We start from the raw sequence: 26,111 nt of genomic DNA on the forward strand, positions 1-26,111 counted from the left end.
TTTTTCATGGAAGCTGCCCATGTCCATGTTGGGGGCACAGGCTTGAACTAGATGACTTTCAATGTCCCTTCCATCCCAGGCCTTTCTACGAGTCTATGACACCAAACAAAACAAAAATGCAAGGAATCAGCGCTGTGTGAGCAAGGGGCTTTCCACTGATGTGAGCTGGGAAGTGCTGGAGCAGAGTGTAATCAGTTCCAAAGTAAATTAAAGCACATAATAAGAAGAGCATGCCTGGACAGAGCATGCCTGGACAGAGCATGCTATCAGTTTCAAAATAAATTAGCATACAATATGTGAAACACATGGCCACTGATAGTGCAACTTCAAGTCTAGTTTTTCCACTTGGAAAACCTACCAATTTTCTCCTGGCAAATAAATTTGTCCTTAGTATTTCTAAATTATGGAAGATTCTTAACCAGGGCTTGTTACATTATTTTTCATGTGTATTCACTATTTATGTGGACAGCATACTACTGTTTATGCTGGAGTGAGCTACAGTCACCACTGATCTGCTTAAAACAGTTCCCACAATAAAAAGCAAGATGGAGACTAAGTCTGTTAACACAGACTTATCAATCACACCCTAAATGCTACAGGTATTAATAAACACATTCAGATATCTTTCCATTCGGGTTCTGAGCACCAGTCCTTTGGGTCTCACAAAAGAGAAGTAAATCCTTTCATAAGCTGAGGTGGTTTTGCTAAATAAAACCATTTCTTTGAGCACTATCATCTTTCATCTTCCCCATCACCAGTACTATAGCTCTTCCATTTTCAAAAACTCAAACCCAACAAATAAAGGTTTCAGCATGGTACACCCCACAATAAATAAACTAAGAAGTATTAGAAATTATTGGTAATATTCAGTAACTGATGCCTCACTACAGCACTTGATCCACTGTGCATTAGTGAACTAAGATGATCGTTAAGATTTCAATTAAGGAAAATAAGCAAATATTTCGGTTTTTATCATTTCAATTTTAATACAATTAAAAAAAGGTAAATGTTATGCATGGTAATGTTTATTAAACAATCACATTTTATTTAAGCATTAAAATGCAGCAGTCTGGAAAAGCTGCCAGAAACAATGTTTGGCTTCAGAAAAGGCGATTATTAAATTACTTCCAATAAAATTCAAATACTCTCTTGTCTGTTGATTAGTTGAATGCTTTAGACTGGAAAGAACAAAAAGTGCAAATCAGCTGAATGTTACTTTCAAAAGTAAAGTCTTAGTGTCCTACAAGCAATTACTGGAAGGCCTCACCTCAATCTTCATGATAAAGGACAAAATTCTCCAATTCCTACACAATTATAATTTACTGTAACATTTCAAGCAATGCAACATTATTACTAAAACAAAATTAATTCCAAAATATAACTGCCTATCATGAGCACCTCTTTCCTTTTTTTTTTTTTTTTGTTCTAATTTGCTTGACATGAGATGGCATGAAATACATTCTTACTGGAAAACTGGAAACTTACATGGAACAATGCAGTTAAACCACTTATAGGAACATGTTCTAGCTTTAGTTAACTTATATCTAAACATACTATTTTACACAAAAATATTAATATTGTGGTATTCTGTTTCTGCTGATAGCTTTGAGCAAAGTGACTCATCACAGAATAGGTAAATGTTGACCTTCAGTTTAGTTTTTTGTTCATCAACTTTACAGGAGGACTTGGAAAGAAATGGACAGAGGTAAAATATATGGGCAAATGTCAGGCATTTTGAAATTAGTTGTTTTTTTTTTTTAATTCAACACAACTATTCAGTGGCAGTTTGAAATAAAAACAGAGTACCTTTCTGGCTCCTAATCACTTCAGATTCACTTCATATGCAAAGATAATGAAAAAACACTGAGATTATCATCTTAGAAGGGCTGTAAGAACACACCAGCAATTTTCGATTTGTTCTTGTAAAATTTTTTTAAACACCGTGGAAACATGTTCTTATATGTGGGTACTGCTGCTTGAAACTGAACAGTTGCTCAACATCCAGACAACTATTACAATCTTGCAAAAGCAAAGCAGGTTATAAGCATAATAAACAAATGGTCATTTTGCTAAAATTGAGACCTAATTTAGTAATTTGTAGAATGACTCTTTCAAACTGTGCAACACAAAATAATGTAGCCAACAGTAACATACAGGTACACCATTTAATATTTATTATATGCATTTTATATACATTATTTTTCAACAGCTGTACTTTTGCTATGCGGTACAATCTTAAAAATTTGCTGATTCATAGTTTGTAAAACAGAAACCTTACAAAACTCATCAAAACTCGCAAACTGATCAGAAAAGTTTTGTGGAAGACTAGAAAAAATACTTTTTTGTATTAATCATGCATTACACAAACAAAATTTTTAGTTACACCATAAACTGAAGCACTTCTGAAAAATAAAATAAAAGCAGGGAGTAACTAGTCAAAACACAGCAGATTTATGAATCTTGAATTAACTACTTTTGTATTCTATTTGAAATGCAAATAAAAATAATTTTCACTCCAAAGGTTCTGAAACAAGATTTTTTTTTGGAATCAACTCCACTCCAGGTACTTGTAACCAGAGGAAAAAGAATTTCTTGGTTTGCAACTTTAGAATTATCAAATGTCCCATTTTCTCATCTATTTTAGACTGTTCAAAGAGTGCCATAACAGATATACAGGGCCCTTTAACACACTACATAAAAGGATATAAAGACCAACAAAAAGTGAAATAAATAACAATAGGCCATTAGCAAGATGGGTAATCCTTGATAAATAAATTCGTAAATACAGTAAGATGTACAAAATATCACATAGTGATAGGATGCCAAGATTAATTTTTTTAAGAGTTCATTTAGGGGTGTTAACCCCTCTGTGTTTCATTTGAACACATTTTACAGTCCTTTATTTATGAAGACAGTTATGCGATGATGATGAATTAGCATCCTTAAGCAAGGACTTAGCTGAGCTGTATTAGGCAAAAGAAGGGAAGATTGTGGTTACACGGCAGCGGGTCAGTGAGATCTCTGTGTTTTAGGGTTCTATAATGCAGAAAAACATTATCAATACAATCTTGAGCACTGTTGTGACAGGCTAAATATATAAAAAGACTTATAAAAACTAGAATTTTATCCAAACATTTTGTGCAACTAATGCTAAAATATTTTAAGTTAAATTTCCTTTTCTTTAAAGCAAAATAAAAGTTTAAAAGGGGAATCTGTGGCATTCAACTGATAAACAGAAGATTACTAAGAGATGAAAAGAAAGCTACTCTTGGAGCTCACTTCCCCCCACAAGAGCACCACATTCCTAACCCTAAGGCAGCACACAGAGTCCAAAATAAAAGTCTTTTGTAAGATCAGACTCCACGTTTGCTTAAAGACACCTAAAGAACAGACATACGCTCAGTTCATATCCAGTCAAGGCTACAAATACTGGTTTTCTTTTTTGTATTTGTCCCCACCCCCCCAAATACAGTAATTACAGTTAAATGAATGAGCCTGACATTGTTCAGGATGTGGTGACTTTTCACCAACTTCTACCTGCCCCACTTAAGAGCCTTCACCCAGGCAGATCAGATGTAGTGTCTTATTGGTAACCTTATAATTGATGGCAGTGACGCATTCCCTCTTTTTTGTCCAAACAGACCTGCTGTTATGATGCAGGTTTGTTCTGCTATGTCACACAAATACTTTGGCAAGGGCATCAGCTCCTGCACTGGCAATATATGCTTTTGATGGATGAAATGCTACATCATAAATTGATTCATCCAGCTTTTTCCTATGAGCTGTTATTTCTTGCACACATGTCTTGCTGTCCAAATTCCACAACCTAATGGAACAATCATGGCCTGTTTAGGAAAGAAAAAAAGGAAAAATAAAAGATTACATTTGTCAGAAATGTAGTGCATCATAAATGCATAATTTATATTAAAACATATGGAATGTGAAAAAAAAAAAACCCTTACTTCCAGACATTAAATAGATTCCATTAGGATCTACAGCTAGGCTTGTGACAGCATCCAAGTGAGCAACCATAGAATGGATCATTTTACCTAAAAGAAAAATAAACAGTGAATTTCCTGTGAAGTATTGTTCATTTAAAAATCATCAATCCATCCCCCTTAAACACAATATAAGACAACATGCTTATTTAGAGTCCAGTAATATTTGAATAATTCTATTCCATTAGAAATTACAAGGTTTCAACTGCGGACTCTTATATAAACATAAGGGCAAATGACACACAACTCTCAAAAAGGTATTCCCATTGTAAACAATGGTTATCCACTTGGCATCTTTCTTGGCAGCAACAACAGTGAAGACCTAAAATGACTAAATGAGAACCTTTATCTCTTAAATGTCCTAATAACTGCCCCAGTAGGAGAGTCTTGATGAAGCTTTATAAAATGAGATTTACTGAGCCATATCAACGGTCCATCTATCTCTGTCATTGCTAGGAGAGAAAAATAAGGCAACTATAGGTGATACTTGCCCAAAATACTCTCCAGCTTCTAACAATTAACTGTTTGGTTATGTCCAGAACAGTTAACTCTGCATTCAAGTACTCTTAATGCAAGTACTCCTAATTTCTTTAAGTTGACTTCTGTTCCTGGACTCCTAATAACATCTTTTAGCACCTCATGATGCTTTTTGGAAAGAGTTCCAGAATGTTTAACTGCACAGAAGAATCACTGCCTCTCTCCTGTTTTGAGTCTGCCACCTGTTGGGGATTATCAACTGAACCTCAGTTCATGTGTTGAAAAAGAGGGCAAATAAATCCCTGTAAGACCATGACCAACACGAAGAACATAAATCAGCTTTGTTCAGTTGCTCTTCTTCCTGAAGAATCTCAGACTATTCAGTTTCTAAGATTCTTCCTGAAGAAGCTTATAGCTACTGAAGATCTTTGATCATCTCTGAAACATATTAACTTGGCTATATCCCCTTTGAGGTAAGGGAGACTTCATTCAAAGTATTCATGCAAAGGTATTAAAAATGTTCACTTTTGCCTTGTATTCCTTTCCCTCCTAATAGGCATTTTGCTATTCTGACTGCTAAGAAACAAAGCAGTATTTTTATCTAACCTCTTATTATAACTCAGGTTTTACTTTAAATAAGAACAGTTGGCCTAGTGATTATTATTTTATACTACAATGTTTATTTTTCCTTACATGTATAATTTCACATTTATCCACGTGGAATTTAATTTGCCTGCTGTTATGTCTTTTAAGATCTCCAGTTCTTTGTCAGCCTTCATATTTAATAACCTGAATTACGGAATGTCAGTTAACTGTCAATATACTGCTCCCTGTTCAGATGACTCACTATGCTGAAATATTGCTCATCACTCCAGATCCACAGATACTTTATTCCACAAACAGACCATTTACTTCTACCCTCTGATTCCTGTCATTGACCCAATTATTTCTTCATGCAGATTTTTTTTTCCTTATTCTTTGTTTCTTTGAAGTAATAAATCTTAATTTCAGCAACACCAGTGTAATGCATTTAATGACCACAATTCAAATACATACATTCATGGCAGGTGCAAAGTAGAAAAAATGTCCAGCTTTTTGCTTTAGAAAACAAAAACCCCAGGAATCTACTGGGGTTTGCCATCTCCTACTGGGACCAAACCAAACACACTTCAAACAGGTGTTTTGCACATGCTTACTTAAAGTGAGTTTGATTTTTTTTTTCCTTCCAATTTGATAGGCAACATGTAGGAAGTGACAGGTAATTTCACAAATAAGAAGTTTGTCCTTACAATTATTTTAATATTTTTGTCACAACAGACAGTGCAGCTTTCTCCTATAGCCTTCCTTACCCTCTTTCTTCCAGATCCTTTTCTATTTTATAAACCTTATCAACAACTTAAGTATAACACAGGATTTCATTACCACAATGAATTTAGGGATATTTCTTGCCCTAATAGGTACTAAGTGATCTTTTTTACTACTAAGAATTGAAAAACATAACTGACACATGCTTAGAGTTAAAAGCATGGAAATGAAAGCAGACATATTCTATAAATCAGGAAAGCTTTAAATTAAAGACCACTTTCTTGTCCCTCATAACTATCTCTGCTTGTTTTGAGAGTGTTTTCTGACTTCTGAAGTCACAATTGCAACAGGTATCACTATTTCACAGAGAATGTGCTGAAAAGGTTTAATCTTAGAAATATCAAAAGTTCTGTTTTACGTAAGACTAAATCAGTAGTAAGTTTTCTATAAACAGATTCTTCTCCCTACATCATCCAGATTTTTTAAAACATATTCATACAGACAAATTAGGTTTTCTTTATCCTTACCCGTTTTGTTGTCAAAAAATTTGATGTGTCTATCTTCATGTGCTGTAATAGTTACAGGAAGTGTGGGATGACTTACTACCTTGTTAATATGATTATTTGATTGTACACCTGAAAATAAAAGAATATTCATCTGCCTTAAAGAAAATGTTAAAGTTAAAACGACAGTATTTTAGCATTACACTTAAGATTAGCATATTATTTAACATTATGTAAGTATTATCTTAGGACCAATGGATCTCCTAAGAAATAAAGCTTCTTGCTTCACAGGATGGGGCAAAGTGAGGTAGACTCTAGCCATGGTACTGTAAGGTTAAAGCTTACAAGTAGTTTTCACCCATGAAAGATTATTGAGACATAAAACCCAGCAAGTACTGCAGGGCAGCACTAGCCAAGTGGAAACAAACTGTAGCATGAGTAATGTATGTTTAGCACACAGCTCTTACACCTCTGCATCAAAAAACATTTAGTCTGGGGGTGAAGACAGAAGCACAGAGTGGTTTGGGTTGGAAGGGACACCTACTAGACGAGAGAATCCAAGAAACTGAAGTCAACCTAACACTCTTAGATTCTGTCAGATACATTTGTGACTTCTACTTAAACAATGAATGGCTAAAATCTCTTTAGAAGTCTACAGGATACTCTTTTTAAAAAACTATCTTGGTATCTTAATTTCTGTGCTTAATTTTTCTTAAAACCATTTAAAAGTCTCTCTTCAAACTAGAAAAGGTAGTTCTCCAAATCATGATGTTCCTTCTCACTTCAATGTCAGGCTTTGCAAAAGGTATTTATAAGATAGCTTTCACACAGTTTTATAACCTGTGTTGAAGTGTGTAAGTTTAATAATTAAAGTAAACTACACTACTTAGAGGGGAGAAGCAGATTCTCCCCTTGCACTATTCTTTTAAATCACATTTTCTAGAAAGGAATGAGCAGAAACTGGAGGTTTTCCTTATGAATCACATGAGGAGCGTCACAAAAAGAGTCCTCCATAAGGAGTTTCATCAAATACATGCAATTAATTCTTGATGAGCTACCTCTCTGTAACACTTTATTTGCAGCAACAGGATTTCTACAAAGTTCTACCAGAAAGTGTGTTTAATCCCAACCTGTGCAGAATTTTACACTGAATTAAATATTCTGTTTAATTCACCTATTATTCACCCACTTAATATCCTCCATGTCAAGCCTATATAATGAAAACTGTGGTTTCATATACAAATCAGAAAACTGAATCTTAAGAAATCTTAGAGGTAGTGAAAGCAACAGTTACTGTTCTCTAACTACTTTCAAATCCTGCTAACAGAATCATAAAATGGCTTGAGTGGAAGGGACCTTTAACATAACCTAGTTCCAATCCCTCCTGCCACAAGCAGGTCCACCATCCACCAAATCTGGTTGTTTTAAGCCACATTCAGCCTCGCCTAGAAGATTTCCCAGGAATGAAGGATCCCAAATTTCTCTGAGCTACCTGTGCCAGTGTCTCACCACTCTCACAGTAAAGAACTTCTTCCTAATATCTAATCTAAACCTACCCTCTTTCAGTTTGACGCCATTCCCCCTTGTCTTGTCACCACATGGCCTTGTACAAACAAGATCCTCTACAAGTTTCTGGCTCCTTTAGGTACAGGAAGATCACAGTAATATCTCCCAAGAACCCTCTCCAGACTGAACAACCCCAACCCTTTCAGCCTGTCTTCATAGGAGAGGTGCTCCAGCTCTGGGATCATCTTCATGGCCTTGCTCTGGACTCACAGTCTAACAGGGCTGTGTCCTTATGCTGGGGCCCCAGAGATGGAGGGAGCACTCCAGGCAGGGTTTCACAAAAGCAGAGTAGAGGAGTTACAACACCTTTCCACAGTGTTTGTTCCAAGCATCTAACCATCTTTCAAACTGAATGATGCAGCAGGGGAGTAAAATTTTTTCATTTACTACACCATACAATGAGGTACCACAATGATGCAACAGGTACCTCATTCAAGATGTGTATTTATTACAGAAGAGCTCTACTTACCAGATTCTACTTGTGATGAAAACATTACCACTGACTGGGATGTTTCTAAATCATAGATGACTGTGCTGCCAGTGTTAAAAGATGCCACCATATGAGCAGGGTCACAACCTATAAAGTCGACTGATGTGGGTATTCCATGCTCTAGAAAGAGCAAAAAATATCTTTAGAAAGAACAAAACGCTTCAAAAATTCCTGACAATTTAAGCATTTAAGGTCGTATTTAAAGAAGATATTTGCTCTTTTCTTTAACATAATGCTACAGCACCATGATTATTTTACAAGTTATTCTTTTAGCTATGTTACCTAGTTTGGATAAATGCAGACAATGAGTCTGGATGCATCATCAGCTGCCTCATAACAGATTTTCAAAACCACTGCAGAAAGTTACCTTTCTCTCCATTGTAAGTGCAAATACAGGGATTTTTTTCCGGTGGGTTCCATAACCTAATAGTGCCATCTGCTGAACAAGAGAGTAAGTGATTCTTTACACCACTGTAAGCAAGACCCCAGACTGCATCTGTGTGAGCAATTAATGTGCCAGCTAGAACGTTTGGCTCTGGAAAAAAAAAGTTGAGAAAGGAAACCATTTTAGTGAAGAAGCATTCATTATTTCTTGTACCTCAACATATATTAAATTCCACATAAACCAGCTGAATATTCCCCCTGCCCTTTCTCTTTAAGCAACAGCTAGAATATTGCACAAGTCATTTTGCACAACCATTGCCATCTTTCTCCAAAAAAAGCCAGCCAACTAACCAACCAACCAGGAAAACAAACTCAAACCAAAAAACCCTACCAAACCAAACCAGTCAACAAAAAAAAAAACCCCACAAACAACTCAACTACATCCCTTTTCCCCAAATTATTCACTCTTGTTACCACCTCCTCTCTTATTTCTTCCTTTCAAATTCAACATCTTAAGGATGCTTGATCATAGCCCTTCTTTTGTACAAGGTGCACAAAATCAGCTTTCCACTTTAACACTGGATGCTTACTTGATGCAGTTTTTACTCTGCTGATACACAGGTATGGTCTAAAACTCTCAATCGCACTAAGGATAAAAACAGGACTAATTTTTTCTTGTGGAGCTAGCAATCTTATTTTCGTCTCCCTGATACTTTACAGTTGCCTTTTCTAGAGGGTTTTTAAATCTATGCAGAGTTTTCCAAGCAGTTACAAGCTATTTAATTTTAGAGAGATCTAAAATTAAAGATATCTAAAATTAGGGACCTGAGATGCAAGTCAGAAACATGGGACATGGAATCTGAGCATACTTATCTTGGTTTTCTGGCAAATTTCCATCAGAAGAAATGCATAATTATTGAGAAGTTGTAATTCTGGTTCAAAATATTAGGCTTCTCAAAAATATAAATTATTATTATTTTTCTCTTTACTGCATAAATCTTAGGAATTGTTAAGTCTCCCTATTACTGTTCTACACAAAGTATATCATCAGTGCAAGCAGGAATAAATAACTAATGTTTGCCACACATAAGTACTTGAAAACATACAGCATAGTTGAGAAATGGCAGTAATATTTCACAAAAGCTCCAGAATGCAGATTAACATCAAGTAGAAAAATAATGTTGAAGACAATGGTCAGAAATTGTTTATCTTTTAAAAGGAACTTACCATAGGTATCATATGGATCCACACTAGGGCTAGGCATGTTCCACCACTGGATGGTTGCATCAATACCGCCACTGAAACACTGTTCTCCATTGGAACTAATTGCCAATGACAATACCGGTCCACTATTGAGAGACAGAAAAAAGCTGATTGGTAACTGCCTACAGGATAGAATACATCGTTATGAATGACAATTTATTTATTAGCCATGAATAATATCAAACACTCACATGTGGGCCCTAAATGTGTAGATGGGTTCTACATCTAAAGAGGCACTCCTGAAAGAAAAAGAAGAGTTATTATGCCACGTGAAATCTCTACTGAAAAACTTGAAACTGTAAGAGCTTAATCCATTTCAAAGGCATTTAAAACACAACTGATGTTTTATAAAACCCATATACTTGCTTTTTGGCAGGAACCGTTTTCTGCAAATTCCAGAGTTTTAGAGTATGGTCCTCAGAGGCTGTAACCAGCACAGGCTCTACAGGATGAAAAGCTAATGCCCGCACTCCATCAAAATGACTGCGTAGCGTATACTTAGGGTTCCATGTCTTTCGGAAGGCATCTTTATTAGCTGGCAACTTGAAAGAGAAAGGAAAGAAGTCATTTTATCTTGGGTTTTAAAATATGGATTTTATATATATCCCCTCGTATTTCTGGAAAACCTCCTATGCTTGATTCAGTTAATATATATTCAACCTTGAGTTTGTATTTATCTATTGATTTATCTATATCCATCTACAACCTTATCTGGCCAGCTAGACAGTCTGCAAATTTTTCTGTTGTAACAGTTTCCTTTGACACAGGCTGGAATGATATATAATATTAAACACACAGAAAAGAAGACTTGATTTTCAGAACAGATTTTAATCCTTTTGTGCAATGACACTAACTCCTCTTCCATGCAGAAAGAGAAATGTTTCATTGTGTATTATGTTGTCTGCACCCAAGGAAGAGATTACAGCTGTCTAAAGCTCATTTATCACTTAAACACAATAAAAATGAACTTGAGGTGCTTGGTGAGCGATCTCCCTTTGATGAGTAACTTGACTAAGGTTGACAAGAAACATACATAGTTCTTGAATACTTCTACAGGTGAAGTCAAGTACACAGTAATCAAAATGTCAATAGACATTTGTCATGATTTTAAACATAACATTACACAAATATTTTTTAAGTCTTTAATGAATTTCAAATGTATCTGTGAGACATTAACTTAGCTGCTTTATGAAAAAATATATGCAAACTCCGTATTTATACACTGTGAACATCCAATTCATACTTTAAACTTGCAGACTGTTAGGCTGGAATACAATAATTACAGCTGCTTCATACTCATTATAGGTACCAAGAAGAGTTACAAGAAAAATACAAGCCCTTCTAGCGATTCCAAGAGACTAATTTACAGCTTTGAATACAATTTATATTTATGCAGCAAGCAGACTACATCCCATCCTAAGCCTCCATCATAAAGAAACAACTTATCCAGGTATTTCTCTTTTCCCCTAAAGGTAGTTTAGAAAACTGACTTGAACTAGATGAACAAAATAAGCAAACTAAGAATAAATGGAACCCAATTGTATCCTCTGTCTTACACAAAAGGAAGCTAATTGTATCCTTCATCTTACACACTATCTATTTCAGCGTGTAATTGTAAAGTATGTTTCTTGACTGTAGGCCAGAATAGCTTGACATCTCAAACTAATTTCAGCAACACTAATAAGAAATTAAAATCTCCCATAGCTAATCAAATCTTACTACCTTTTATCTGTCAGGACTGAAAATATTCAGATAATAGTGTAGCATATACCGTAATAACTATTTTTGGACCAAGTCTATAATCTGGATTGAATTATCACTACTCACTCAAACCAAATTCAAATCCAATCAACAAAACAAAGAGGTCTAGACAATAAAATTTAGTGTTCTGAGCTACAGAAGTGCAGACATTTGCTTTTCCATTATATTACTGTAAATTTCTGTCTTAAGTGCAAACTTTACCTAATTCCAATCAAGTCACAGAAACTTGTTATACCAGACATGTAACCTGAATTTTTAGGGTTTTTTAAATGCCAACCAAGAAATACATATAATAACAAAGCATTTTGCTTGCAATCTTCCTACTTCAGAGTACACTGAATACTGCAATATTTTTACTGAGATTTAAGTTATTTAGCCCTACACTGCATATTATATGCAAGCTTCATAAAAAGAATAACCTTTCATTTTAGGAAACAGAACAGAGTGGAATTCTGGAGTTCTGCAATAAACATAATTTGGACCAAACCATTGATTTATTTCCCTCCCCAAATGGACAAGACAAGAGGAGAAAAGAAAAAAAAAAGGTATCTTCCTAAAAAATAGAGTCCCTTGATATTTTAAATCGTCATTACGTAACATATTCACCCACTTAGCTAACTTATGCTCCCTCATGTATTAGCAGTGATCTGGGGCTTACGGAAATGAGAGTCAAAAACTTGAAATAGCAATCCTTCATTTTAGCACATGAAATATCCCAGATTATGCAGGTGACTAGCAATTTTTTTGGGTACAATGTGCAGCCAAACAACAATATCCACCACAGTTGTGATGAAAAGTCATTCAAGAAAATAGAACTGGATACAGTGATCCTTATTTTTCAAAATATGAAAAGAGTTGATTCTATTTTTTTAAATTTTTTTCTTAAAAGGATTGTTGCAAGGGTAATTTTGTTTTCAGCAGTACAGAGAAATCTGCTAAAATGCAAGGTATATAATTTACACAAGTTATGAAAAGTAAGGTACATTTCCTATTTTAAGCATAGCTTTGAAGTTTTAATTTTTTTAAAATGGACTGGAACATCATGGTTGTTTTAGAAGACACCACATACACTTTATTAGAAATTTAGCTATACATAAACCAGTTTTTTAGAATTCTTTTCCCTATTCATGTTTCTAATAGATCTTGATATCCTTACTGCAAGAGTAAGAGAACAACTGATAAATTTTCAAAGAGGTCCTTGCAATCTCTAAGAAAAAAGTTAACCAGTAATGTATTTCCAAAAAACAAGCAAAAAACCCAATCCCACCTCAGAAAAACACCGTCAAAGATTTGGAAAAGGGATTTGATGATTACAAAGGATAACTGTGAGATTTCTTTCACAAAACAGGCCAGAGGAATAATGGAAAAGTGGTGAAATGGGACAGTATATAGTAATGTTCAAAAGTGTGACATCCTCAAAGCTTCTCAAAACATAAGGTGCAGATGGAAACACTGCCCACTGAGTCTGGATGCTCTAAGTGTGTATTTATACATACACACAGAGTCAAGATAATCGAAGTCATACAGCACAGACTACTTCACTAGCTGCTCCTCCCTTTTTCTGTGGACTTTAGCGGGTTTTACTAAAGACCAAGAAGGATCAAACAACCCATTCATTCTTTCTTGTAAAGCACAGGCAAACTGGACTGAAACTACACCTGAACTAAACCAACACAAATAAACAACAATTCCCTCCCACCAAAAAAAGGCATCAGGGAATGAAGATCTTCCTTGCCCCTGCAGTCAAGAGAATCCTAACAAATTGTAAAGAGACATGCATTTCCCTATGTCGAACAAGTACTCCCCAACAGCAAACAAAAATTTTATAGAACAATAATTAGTAGCTGTGGTGTCTTTTTGTGTTTTAATGTTACTTTTTTCTTGATAATTTTGTAACTTATTGGAGATTTCCAAGTTTACATGATCTGATTGAAAAATGGAACAGTTTCTTTGTCAGTCGTACTGCAGAAAAACCCCATTCTCTGGTGCTATGGAATCAAAAAATATACAAATGGAGGCATCTGATTTGGCAACATTATTCCCTCAGCATGCAAACAACTACATGCACTGAGGTCAATTTAAGTAACTAGATGATAAAAAAAGACATGAATTGAGCTGACTACTGTTTACCAGATGACTAGTCTTGGAGACAACCTGTGAATTTAATCAAACATACAGAAATCTTTTAAGTTGTTCTTAAGATTTATACTTAACCCTTATCCTGTATTCATATCCTCTCCTTTTCAAAATACAACACTCCTCAAGGAGTGACACATGAAAGCTAATGGAAGCCTGTTGTGGATTTATTTATTAATGCATTCTAATAGCTCACAAAAGCTATCTGAAGAGCATGCACCTATTGGGAGCAAATGCATTAAGTGTTCTGGTTTGAGGTTTTTTCATTGTTTCTGTTTTACTTACACATTAACTTAGTGTCACACCTCCTTGTCTGGAGATATACTGGAAAAGGAAGTGACTTTACCTAAGATTACAGGGGCATTGGACTACAATGCCTTACAAGTACTGCATTACAGGTGCAAGGTAAGAGATGGTCTTACTGTGCTGCAAATCCATAGCTATGAGGGAATAACTTCAGCAATTAAAAACTATCATGGAATTTTTAACCTAAAGAAACATTGTGATGAAAAACTAACAGCATTTGAATTTCAGTCTATTCAAAGTCGTGACAGGTCAGTGTCATCTTAAATATTAAAAAAATTGTTGCCATCTGTGTTATTTTATACCTTGTTTTTTCTGACACATGAAGTCAGAAGCCACTGTGCATTTTTCAGCTATGCTTTAAAAGGAAGAAAATATCCTATGAGTACTGGGAAGAGAGGACTGGACAAGAAGCAGGGAAACCAAGTGATAATCATGGTCAATCACAACTCATTTTCAGTGAATGGCCTAGTAAGAAAAACTCTACTTCTATCTTTTGTCTCCTGTATACACCAGATATTGGAGCACAAAATAGGTGAAAATAAAGAGCCTTGGGGGTTTAAGTGTTTCAGTGAAAAAAATTTTGAAAATTCAACTACATTGAAAAAGTAAGATCAACTTCATCTACAGGATGATTAACACCTTCCAACCTTCAACAAATGTGTGCTTTTGCTGCAAATTTCTTATTAGCTCAGGCAGCACTTCATATTTGTGTATTTATCAGCTATTCTCTCCTTTAAGTTCCCCAAGAGCAAAGGTAACCTCTATTCTGCCTCACTCTCCACACCACAAAGACAGGTTTGTTTGTCAGAATTAGCAGAGTCTCATGTAACAGTTCTGTTAGTTGGTATATTAATTGCAATGCTTGCTGACCTTAGTCCTGGCTTGCCACTAAATATCCCTCCATCTCAGAATAAGCAAAATGCCTACACACTGTTTTATGAAGAATTTGTAGTTCACAAAAGACAGCAATACAAAGCTGCAATCTGCAGTCAAGCCAATACAAGATTTTTTAAATACAATACTTCATGCAAAACTTACCTGAACACTTCCCTAACCAGCCATCCTATGTTACAGGCCAAGAAAAAATTTGTTTAACACTATTGGTAGATGCTTAATCAATATGGTCAAAGGAATGTCAGAACACTCTGGATTACAACAGAAATACCCCCTAATAGCTTACATCTGAAATATACTACAAGATATAGTCTATGCTGTTAACACTACTTACCCATCAGAAGAACAGCAAATAAATGAGTTAATATCAACATTTGTGTTTTATGCCATGCCTACTCAACACTCCATTTCAATGTATAACTGTAATTTTGGTCATGTTAAGACATTAATATGTATTTTAGGTCATAACACATTCCCCCTCCAGTGACAAAATCTGAATTAAATTATTAATGTAGAAAAAACCCAAGTCATCTCACTTAATTCTGGTAACCCAAATTACTTAGCTCATTTGCAAGGTGCTCTTCCGTTCCAAGTAACAGCTTTTACTAAAGAAGTGCAACAGTAATGTTCAGGATTGAGGAGAAGGGACCCAACCACTATTGGTTAAACTGTATAAAGAATTTTAAAATAAAATTGCACTTACATCGTAACTATAGTCTGCATCATTTGTTACTGTCAAGTCTGCAAGGTCTCCAAGGCCCAGTACACTTAACAACACATCATCAGAACCCATAATAAATGACTTGCCTCCTCCAGGTGGAAACGTTATTGGCTCAGCTACAAAGAACAAAACAGTTTCTTTAAGTCTCAACAGAGTAATTCAAACTGATGAAAAGCTGCATTATTCATCACTTAACAGCAAAGCAGAGTTCAAACTGAACTTGTATGTACTACATACAGCCCCAACTAAAAAAAACAAAAACCAAGAGCATGAGGACACACACACATGTGCAAACACACACACATTATATACACAACTCTTGTACCATGCTTCATAATCAAATGATCAAACTTACTTTACAGAGTTGTTGATACTGACAAGTGACTTGACTGACATTACTTTACACTGCAATACCAAATGTACATCCCAGGTTTCCAAATTCTCAGCTGAGTTTTTCATTCAATACACCATGCTTCCTGCCTTCTATCCACTTGCAAATATGTCTTTGTGTTTTATACTAGTTAAATATTTCTACTTGTACACTAAATATTTTTAATCACTCCTGCAAAACATCTCTTCCGCTTTGAGTTTTCTCAGGCAACTGAAAAAATGAAAGCATCCATTATTTATTCATTTCCTCTCTTAGTTTCTCAGCATGATTTTGGATTCTAATTTTAAAGAACACTCAACTGATACTCATGTTGTCTAGCTGCGCCTACTTCAATTAAAATTTAACATTTCTGTTAATTATCATTTAGAATGAATAGAAGTTATATATAACCATTCACCATGAATTTGCATCTGAATAATAAAGTTTAAAATATTCACCCATATTTTTTACCCTCTTCAATGATTTTGTAAATCTCCGCTGACCCACAAATACCAATTTTAAAATAAGGAAGAGGAATGAAGTCTTAAACATCGTAATGCTTCAGCACACTTTAGAAGCTACTTTTATTTTTCAGTTTTCTTTTCCACTTAGAAATAGCAACACTTCTTAAGTAGAGTATGTGAAATTAAGGTCTGTGTGAACTTCAGCTAAGTATAAGCATCTGCAAAATATGTTAAATTATAAGTGACATCTTGAAAACTTAAACTTGCTTGACTTTTGAATGTCACTGATCTGGCAGAGAGAATTATGGCCTCACTTTAATGCCACTCCTTATTTCTTATCCAATCCTAGAAAACCCTTCAATCTTAGCGAAAACAGTTTCCAGTTTCCTGGGATTTTGTCTTCTAGAAGCAGGTCCAAAGAAGAGGACTAATAATTAACACATTCCTGTTTAGAACACACATGTCCATTATTCCATATGGCCACTCTCTGAATGGTAACCTAGGTCTGATCCACTCCCATGGAATGAAAATGACTGACCCCAGGCGTAGAGTTACAGATGTTTGGCACCACTGCTAGGGCTAGGCAAACAGGAGCTAGTCCAGCTAGATCAAAAGACATCACTTCCCAAGAATAAAACAGGTTTTAATGCTTCAGAACTATTGTACTATTAAGAAATGTAACTTAATTAGCATAGTCAATACAACTATTTCTGAGAATCCAAGAACATAATCTAAGAATACAGACTGCTGTTCCTACAATTGCATAAAAAGAACAAACAATATTCTAACTATGCACAATCACCTCTTGTAAAAACATTCACAATCCATACTAGTTTGACTCATAAGAATGCTACATTACATTAACAGCCCAAAACAGCTTCCCTTGGCCTTATATGAATAAGCTTTTTATTTCCATCAGTAATTTACTAAAACTCTACATCTGAAGATCTACTACAAACCACTTGTATTACAAAAAAGATATATTCCTACAAAACACCTATTTACTTTCCCCTTACTCCTATTTGATCTTTAGGACAGGCCCACAAAGTTTAGGTAAGCCCTGTAACCTGTCATACTAATTTTTTGTGAAACTAACATCTCCTGACCTTAACAGATCAACCTCCCTATGCTTTATAATAAAAAAAAAGGACTACCACATCAAGAACCTATACCACAAATTTGTCAAGTTTTGTTTGCATGAGTGACTATTTCTTTACTTAAAGCTTCAAAATTCATGCTACTCAAAATTCAGAAGACTAATTCAGAATAGTAAAGCTGCCAGTATGTATGTACATGTGTTCTATAATTTATTTGTGAATTTTATATCTTAAAGTGAGGCATATTTGAGAAGTTTAAAAAATGGCAGCAAACTGCTTTTGCAAAAATAGAAATGGCAGAATAGTAACACAATGAAAAATGCATGATGTTACAGCTACTAAAAATAAAGACCCACATCGTCAGATACCAAAACAATGCATCAATAGGTACATGCAAATGATAGTTCAATAAATGACGTTTTAATGCTTTTAATCTAGAAAAAAAAAAAAATTTCTAACACCCAGTACAATATTATTCTCATAGTATAATATAAATGCTTAACTGAGTTTGCAATCAATAAATCTAAAGTTAAAATGTGAGAGTACAAGTTTGTTTGTAGGTGAAACTAGGTGAAATAAATATTGAAATATAAAATTGTATAATTAAATATTTGCTTAGCCAATCTTAACGAGCACTTCTTACCTTCAAGTTCTTCACATCATACACAATTAAGTCAAAATCAAGCAGTGATTGTACAAACTGCTTTAATCTCTGATCACATATGTAAACTCATATAGGCTGATGTTGTCTACTGTACAACATCTTGTTTGTCACAAAGCTAATATGTGGTACATCAAAAGCAGCTGTTCATACCGAAGTAATTAGCTGTTACTGCTTTTTTTCTGTCAATCTGTAGATTGACACCTCTGCAATCTATAGATATTAAAACTGAAAAACAATCAGTGAAGAAAGTAATTTTCTCTACACTGGATGGAATATCATGTTGATACCATTTCTGAAATAACAGAATATGTTGAAATGGAAACTCCAATTTCTCATGACCAAAATTATCAAGTGTGATTATGGCATAACATTATAATTAACCAGGCAGTTCAGAGTGAAAAATAAACAAACAAATGAAAAACAAACAACAATGAAAAACCCAAACCCAAACTCTCACACCTTTAGAGGTATGGAAGAGATATTCCAAGCCATTTAGAGCTAGTTCCTCTCTGAACCCCCTTCAAGAAAAAATTATCAACCACTATGTCAGAACTGTAATATTCAAAGTATGGCATAAAACTTCCATACTGTCAAAAGACAACTATAGCTTGACAAAATTCCTCAGCATAGGCTAGTGTATCCTAGGAAGAAAGCCTGAAGTTATCTGCAAAATCTTAGCTTTTAGAACACAGCTGAATAAATAATTGAGTAAAATCTGTATTTTATGATAATGAAGTATTTGGCCTTGTAATACATCTAGAAGGAATTCAAATAAAACACTGCCTGTTTATTTGCAGTTTTGCACCATATGGTACAGAAGCCACATAGCATTCAGGATAGAAATAGCAGAACTTACAATCTAATATTCAAGTTTAAAAACTAAGCAGAAACCAAAATGAGCAAATAAGATGACAGAGATATTAATATTATTGCACTTAATAAAGAGCAAACTACACTGACAAGTTAAAAAGACAGTGACACATTAAACAGCATGAAAATATAAACATGAAAGCAGTTTATTTGAACAGTGTGAACAATCTTTACTTGAAGGCTAACACAATGTTTGTGCTACAAGAACCAGGAAATAAAAGTCAGTCCCTATCAAATTCAAATCTAGCATCTATTTCTTCAAAAATACATACTGGTTTTGTCCAGTATAATTTATATGTAAGGCCTCTACCTGAGACAGCAACCTTCTCCGTAACAAGGTTTGTGTCTGTGTTTCTTTGCACAACATGTATGGCCTAAATACCTAAACATGGCTGAAAGGCAACCTAAAGCATGTCAACACTGAATCTAAAAACAACCTAAATATATGTCTACAAGTTTCAGCATGTGGATTTTCATCTGTACATTTTTCAATTGCACTCCACAGGTAAATTTGATACTGCTTCATCTTGAATATGGAAATAAAAACAAAGATGAAAAGGAAGGCAGTAAATAAGCTGACTGTTGTAAAATGAGAGTTTTGGAGAACAACAAAAAAACCTCCTTGAAGTGTGGTTTGGGGTTGTTTTCTGCTTGTCTGTTGACAGGTATTTGTGAGGCCAAGGATGAAAAAGAACAGGAGAACCAATTGATTATTGGAATCAGCAGTAATGCAATATCTATTTCTGCCATAGCTGACACCAAGCCAGGGCATATGGGTCAAAGATCATCCTAAAAGAGCCAAATCTGAATACACCTGAGTATTCTGAATTAATATGCTCTAAGCAGAGGACAATTTACATAATGGTATTCTAATTTCAAAGCTAATACAGGAAAATCATTCCTTTAAAACAAAAAATTGAAAAGGTAAATACAAGATTTTCAACTTTATATATAATAGCTTGCCACTAATTTTCATTGCCAAAGATAATCCTGAAACTTAAATAAATACTCTGTAAAGAAAGAAATAGTGTATTTGTAAACTTGTGTACATAGATCAAGGGAATTTTATAAAAGAACATTAAATTTGAGGAAAAGAGACTAATTAGTCCCGTAACTTACATCACCACTTTTCATTTCAAAATCCAAACTGTGCATTAAATGTTTATACTCACCTTTTTTCCCCTCAATAAATAACCTATTTGTGAAAGGTTTTGCTAATGGGAGTGTGTTTCCAAACAGGGATTTAATAGTGAATATTGTCAGAACACACTGCTGTACATGAAGTTATCTAAAAAAACTTATTAAACAATGCTGAGTTATAAAAAGCCACAAAAACTACAGCCATATTCTCATAAAACCATTTGGGAAGAACTGCAAGTAAAATAATAATGTGGCAATCTGCAACTGCATTCAGCTTTACAGAGGGGATAATAAATGACAGCGTGTGCTTTCTAAAAGAAATCTCCTGAAATATAGTAAGTAGCTGAATTTTTTGTACCTTCCTCTGCTCTTGCACCTTCATGATCAGTCATTCTAGAAGAGGGTGACCTAGATTGATTAATGATTCCTGAAGGGATGTGGGGTATCTCATCATCGCCCAGATCAGCTATCATGTCGTGAAGTTTTGTCCTGTTGACTCCTGTAAATTAATGTCAGCAGCAAAAATTCATTTGATTGCTACCGCTTGACTTGACTGAAGTCTAAAAATCCATTAAATAAGAATAATTACTGATGGGACCTCCTTAAAATAAATAGTGCTTTGCTTTTGTTTAGTAAGAGTTTGGAAATCAAAAGCAGGAGTTAATACACCAAATCTGAAAACTACATGCAAACAATTGAAATTCACTAAATCAAAGAATAACTCCTTTGTGTTCTGTAGAGCTATTCTACAATTTCCTGTAGGAGACAGAAAAAAAATCATCTTACAGCCCTACTGGAAAGTCAAGCCAAATACTAAAAGAACATTCACTATTAAACAAAAAAATGTATGATTTAAACATTTTCTAATAATATTACACAACTTTAACTATACTAAACAATTTAACATTAAAAAACAGAGTGCTAATTAAAAATAAGCTTAAAAATGAGAGCAAAAGTACAGACAACTCATAATGGGGGTGCAACAAACAATTAACTTTCCCTGCTTTGAATGGTATTTAAATTGTATGAAATGTTTGTTGAACACAGCAGAAGAATGCTTCCACCACTGTATGAAACTGCAGATGTATATTATATTAAAATTATTATAAAAGCAAGCTTCTAGAAACAAAGCATTCTGAATTATATGTACATTTAATTAATATGTAGACATTAGGAAACAAAAAGTATAATTTAGAATATCTTTAAATTACTAAATCCACCCCTGCTTTCACCTTTATAGCTTCCACATCAAAAAGTCAAGCTTCAATTATAAAGTGTATTTCAGTGAGAGAACCTCTTTAAAGAAAACAATCCATAATGATGAAAGACATAACCAAATTTAAACCAATAAAACAGCCCTTCCTGGGACTGCAAGCAGAGATATTGTAGGCCATTTAGTAAAGGAAGCATTAGTGAACAAGTTCTTATATTGAAGCGACATGTCTCACATTTATTAAAGAGGAAACTGAAACTAAACCAAAGCCTTTATTGCCAAAAAAGTTAAATGCAAATACTATGATTACAGATGACTTAACAAACTCAGAACTGTTATTCAAACAGTTAAACACTAAAATGTACTCTTTCACAAAGTATCTGATAATTTCAGATGTTACTGGTTTAAATCAATGTGTTCAAAAATAAGTGTCCATGAATAACAGAATTCTCTAAAGATAATGGGAGAATTCCCTGCAGTGAGGGAAGACAACAAAAAGTATTTATTGAAGAAGAATTACAGGAAGTATACCTCACAAACCCCTAAAAGGATGCTGTATGACTATTCTCATTAATATTTGCAGTACATTATCATTTTGCCAAGTAATAAAACTCCCTATATTTACGTTTTTTCTGCTTTGGGTAATTTTTTCTTTCCTTCACAGAACACTTAGTATTCTAGTTAAATATACAAAGACTGCTACCCAGAAGCAATCTGAGAATAAAACTGGCTTCCAAAAGCTTTCCTCATAAAACAGATGACTTGAGCAGTTAAGTTGCATTTCATTCTCCTGTAGAAGAATGTCTAGAAACCTGTGATCCCAGCTGATGAAGTGAATGTAAAATAATAATGAGAATGAAACACTCTTTTTTAACAAGCTCTATGCTGAAAGGATTTCATTTCTGAAGTATAGTACTCAATACTGCAGCCAGCAGGTGAGATCTCACATGAGAAAAGTCACTCTTAGAATGGACAGATCTCTACACCACACAGACTACAAAGCTTGCCTTCATCTTTATTAGTCAGCCATCAGCCAGGCACCTACAGTGACAGAGTAAATATATTCTTGAAGATATTACAGAGCAATCAATAAAATGACAGGATAAAAGTCATGACTGGGACACTAAACTGTTTACTTTCATGAACCCTTTGCTTTCCAGAAGTAAAAGCGTGTTTTCTCCATGTTGCTATGCATGAATGGTTCTACATATTGAGGCAGAATGCCACAAATCAACGCTTCCTCTATCTGAACTGAAAGCATCTTCTCCAGGTGCTTTCATGCCAAACATATGAGCATGACAAGTTTGTCTCGAGGCATACTCAGAAGAAACTAAAAGTAGCCCCTCTGCTCTGCTATCTTTAAGCAGCCATTCATTTAGTTTGTCGCTAATTGGGGGGCTGATATCCTTGCCTTTTAGTGTTTTTCAGTATGTTTGGGCACTTCTTGTCCTTCAGGCATAACCTCAGAACAGTCCTCAAACATCATACAATACAGACAGAAGTTTACAAAGGAGCAGCTGCTGCTCTGAATAACTTCTGTGCATTTCATGCTGAAACATATGTCAGCATTCCAGACTGTGCCACCACTACAGAAGACTGCCCAAGTTTCTGCTTACATGTAAGTGCAAGTGTACCTTCATGTTCAAGTATAGTAAATGTTACAAGGAGATTTTTAAAGAAAAGAATGTGTCACCTCCGCATAAGAAACTATGGTCATGGAACAAAACGGGATGATCCTTTTACCCTCAAAAAAAGCCAAGGACAAAAAAAAAACGTGACCTGGTATGAACAGAAGCAAAAGTTAACAGTACCATCTCGGTGTACTGTTCTTCAGAGATCAAAAGTGAAAAAGATAACTGAATATTCAGTGATGAAAAGTTTTAGTCTGAGAAGCCTTAAGCAGAGTTTTATTAGGTGGAAGATGTATTAGTCAAGTCTGAATATAACACAGAGATTCTTATATGTCAAGAAGAGGTGATGATAATGAAGATGGTGAAATTCAGATCTCTTTTCAGTCCTATCAACTATTATATGATTTCCAGAAATCAAGGGTAGGAAAGTGAACAGTACGGATACTGGAAAGGAAAGTTTTTTAAAAAACACAAAAAAGCTAAAGAAAAACAGTAAAAGTATCTTCATTTCTACAGTGATATATACATATATGCAAAAGCTGTGAAAACTTTCAAACTGAGAACACATTATGCTGACTTCATAGAATGAAATGAGATATGCAACACCTCCACTATCATACTCTGCAAAGGCAGCAGGCTATATCTGAAAAATAGCCATCCCCTGACTTACCTGCCAAAATTGATCTTATCAAATTTGGGCAAGAAAGAGGCCTTAAATTCAGCACATTACTGAAAAGAGAAGTAGACATCTGCTTTTCTAGACATCAAACCTAACTCTTTATCTATGTATCACGGTAAGTCCTGGATCGGTGCGGTTTGTTTCTCTGCTTCTGGGGTTTTTTAACACAAGAACTCTTCAATAAACAGATTTTGCATTATTTTACAGCTTGCATTGTGAAGGAAATTAAAGTTGTGAGGTGGTGGATTTTTGTTTTTGTAGGTATTTTTAAAGATCCTTTTATAAAGAGGTAGTAGCTCCACATAACATGGTGACTACCTGGACAGACACCCTCTTTTTCCCCAGCAAACAAGATTACTCAATGAAAATGTATGTGCTAACAGAAGATGACCTTAATTAAGATGTTCCACCCAAAAGAAAACATGAGGATACAGACTAGTATCTCTTGATACAGAGAAGTATCAAAATATAGAATCAGATGTACTTCTGTTCACTTATTTATGTGTACATGTGGAATGAAAGTTTCCATACCTGAGACCAGGGCTGTCTCTGCCCCATTATGTTACAGTGTAAATACAGATTATGGCAGTTACAGATGCATATCCAAAAAAAGAACCCATCAGAATGTCTGTCTTATTATGCTGTCTTCCAAGTATTGCAAAAGATGACATTTAATGCACATTTGTTTGACATTTATGATGATATATATTACCATGCAGATAAGCTCTGATGGGACTCAAATTCTGTTAGAAGTCAAAACAATGAAGGGCAAAGGAAGAGGTATGTATTCAGGATGAAGTCCCCAAATGACCAGATATGAGCAGCAGGAATTAAAAAGCCCTTCAACATTATTTTCAGTTTCAGAATGTTAAAAAGCTGAGGGAAAAAGTCTCAAAATCATATTTAAATCAATCTGCCCAACCTTGAATGCTTTTATTCTGTGTACGGAGTTCACTCATCCAATTAGCTCAGCGATGTAGATGCTAATTTTCAACCAGAAACTATCATGAATGTGACAAGCCAAGAATCTCACAAACCACCTTTGAAGACTATATGTGTTCAAAGTTTCCCAAAGGAGAATTCAAACTTAAAATGCTAAACAATGACTTACGTCATTTCTCAGCACTGTTACACAGTTGTCTCCTAAATACTGTCTTCTGTGAACCAAAGATTTCAAAATTCCTTTAGATGAAGAAAATTTTGTTACTTTGCAGCTACTATGGTTCAAAATGTCTAAAAGGTAAAGAATTTAGTAAGAAAATGTCAAATAAAAGAAGTTTATTTTGGTATTAAAAATAAATTTCTAATGCTACCATATATATTATGCAAATTTGATGTCAACTGCCGATTTACATGTTACATGGTGATACAGATTAGCATGCAGATGACTACTGTAGGTTCTCATTAAAGCAAAGACTAAAAATCTTTGCTTTGTCAAAACTTTTATGTGTGTGTACAAGTCATGCAAAAATGCTGAAAAAACCTAACATGCACTAACTGACCAGTAACCATTAGGTGTTACAAAGTAAATTGAAATCTTAATAATTACAGAAGTCGTCAGAGTTGTATTTTAATTATCATGTAATTTAGTTAGTGTATACCCATACAATACAAACTAGTAAAAACTTTTTTTACTAGTTATCTCCAGAAATTGTTAAAAAATACTTCCAAAATAAAAGCACAGCAACCATGGGAGCTCCTGTAAAGTGACATGGGATCCCATCCAAAGGGTCCTGGACAAGCTCCAGGAGAGGGTCCATGGGAATCTCCTGAGGTTTAACAAGAGCAGGTGCTGGTGCTGCTCCTGGGTTGGGGCACGGCCCAGTCTCAGCACAGGCTGGGGATGAGCAGCCCCAGGGCAGCCCTGCCCAGAGGGACCTGGGGGTGCTGCTGGCTGAGAGGCTGCACATGAGGCACCATGGGCACTGCCAGCCCAGAGAGCCAAACGTGTCCTGGGCTGCAGCCAGAGCAGCGTGGGCAGCAGGGCCAGGGAGGGGATTCTGCCCCTCTGCTCTGCTCTGCTGAGAGCCACTGCAGGGCTGCACCAGCTCTGCGTGCCAGCACAGGAGGGACAGGAGCTGCTGCAGTGACTCCAGATGTATGGAATGGATTTAAACTAAAAGTGTAAGTTTAGATTGGAAGTTTAGGTAGGAATTCTATACTGTAAGAGTAGTGAGGC

The 26,111-nt window shown here is 35.1% G+C and overlaps 1 protein-coding gene across 5 annotated transcripts in view; it reads right to left on the reverse strand.

The window, feature by feature from the left end:
• Nucleotides 1-960: 960 nt before the first annotated feature.
• Nucleotides 961-26,111, reverse strand: part of STRN3 (striatin 3) — a 60,070-nt gene continuing 34,919 nt past the window's right edge. For 3 of the 5 annotated variants that reach the window (XM_059475206.1, XM_059475207.1, XM_059475205.1), the window contains 10 exons: nucleotides 20,768-20,908; nucleotides 15,787-15,920; nucleotides 10,353-10,528; nucleotides 10,178-10,225; nucleotides 9,951-10,072; nucleotides 8,707-8,874; nucleotides 8,319-8,459; nucleotides 6,308-6,415; nucleotides 3,963-4,049; nucleotides 961-3,845 (listed from right to left, as the gene is read on the reverse strand). In XM_059475206.1, coding sequence (XP_059331189.1) covers nucleotides 3,676-3,845; nucleotides 3,963-4,049; nucleotides 6,308-6,415; nucleotides 8,319-8,459; nucleotides 8,707-8,874; nucleotides 9,951-10,072; nucleotides 10,178-10,225; nucleotides 10,353-10,528; nucleotides 15,787-15,920; nucleotides 20,768-20,908 — 1,295 coding nt within the window. In that variant the 3' untranslated portion in view covers nucleotides 961-3,675. The remainder of the gene's footprint in view (nucleotides 3,846-3,962; nucleotides 4,050-6,307; nucleotides 6,416-8,318; nucleotides 8,460-8,706; nucleotides 8,875-9,950; nucleotides 10,073-10,177; nucleotides 10,226-10,352; nucleotides 10,529-15,786; nucleotides 15,921-20,767; nucleotides 20,909-26,111) is intronic. The other 2 variants (XM_059475209.1, XM_059475208.1) reach the window with 1 other exon arrangement.

The sequence above is a fragment of the Ammospiza nelsoni genome, chromosome 6 (genome assembly GCF_027579445.1).
Source record: "Ammospiza nelsoni isolate bAmmNel1 chromosome 6, bAmmNel1.pri, whole genome shotgun sequence".
Lineage (NCBI taxonomy): Eukaryota > Metazoa > Chordata > Aves > Passeriformes > Passerellidae > Ammospiza > Ammospiza nelsoni.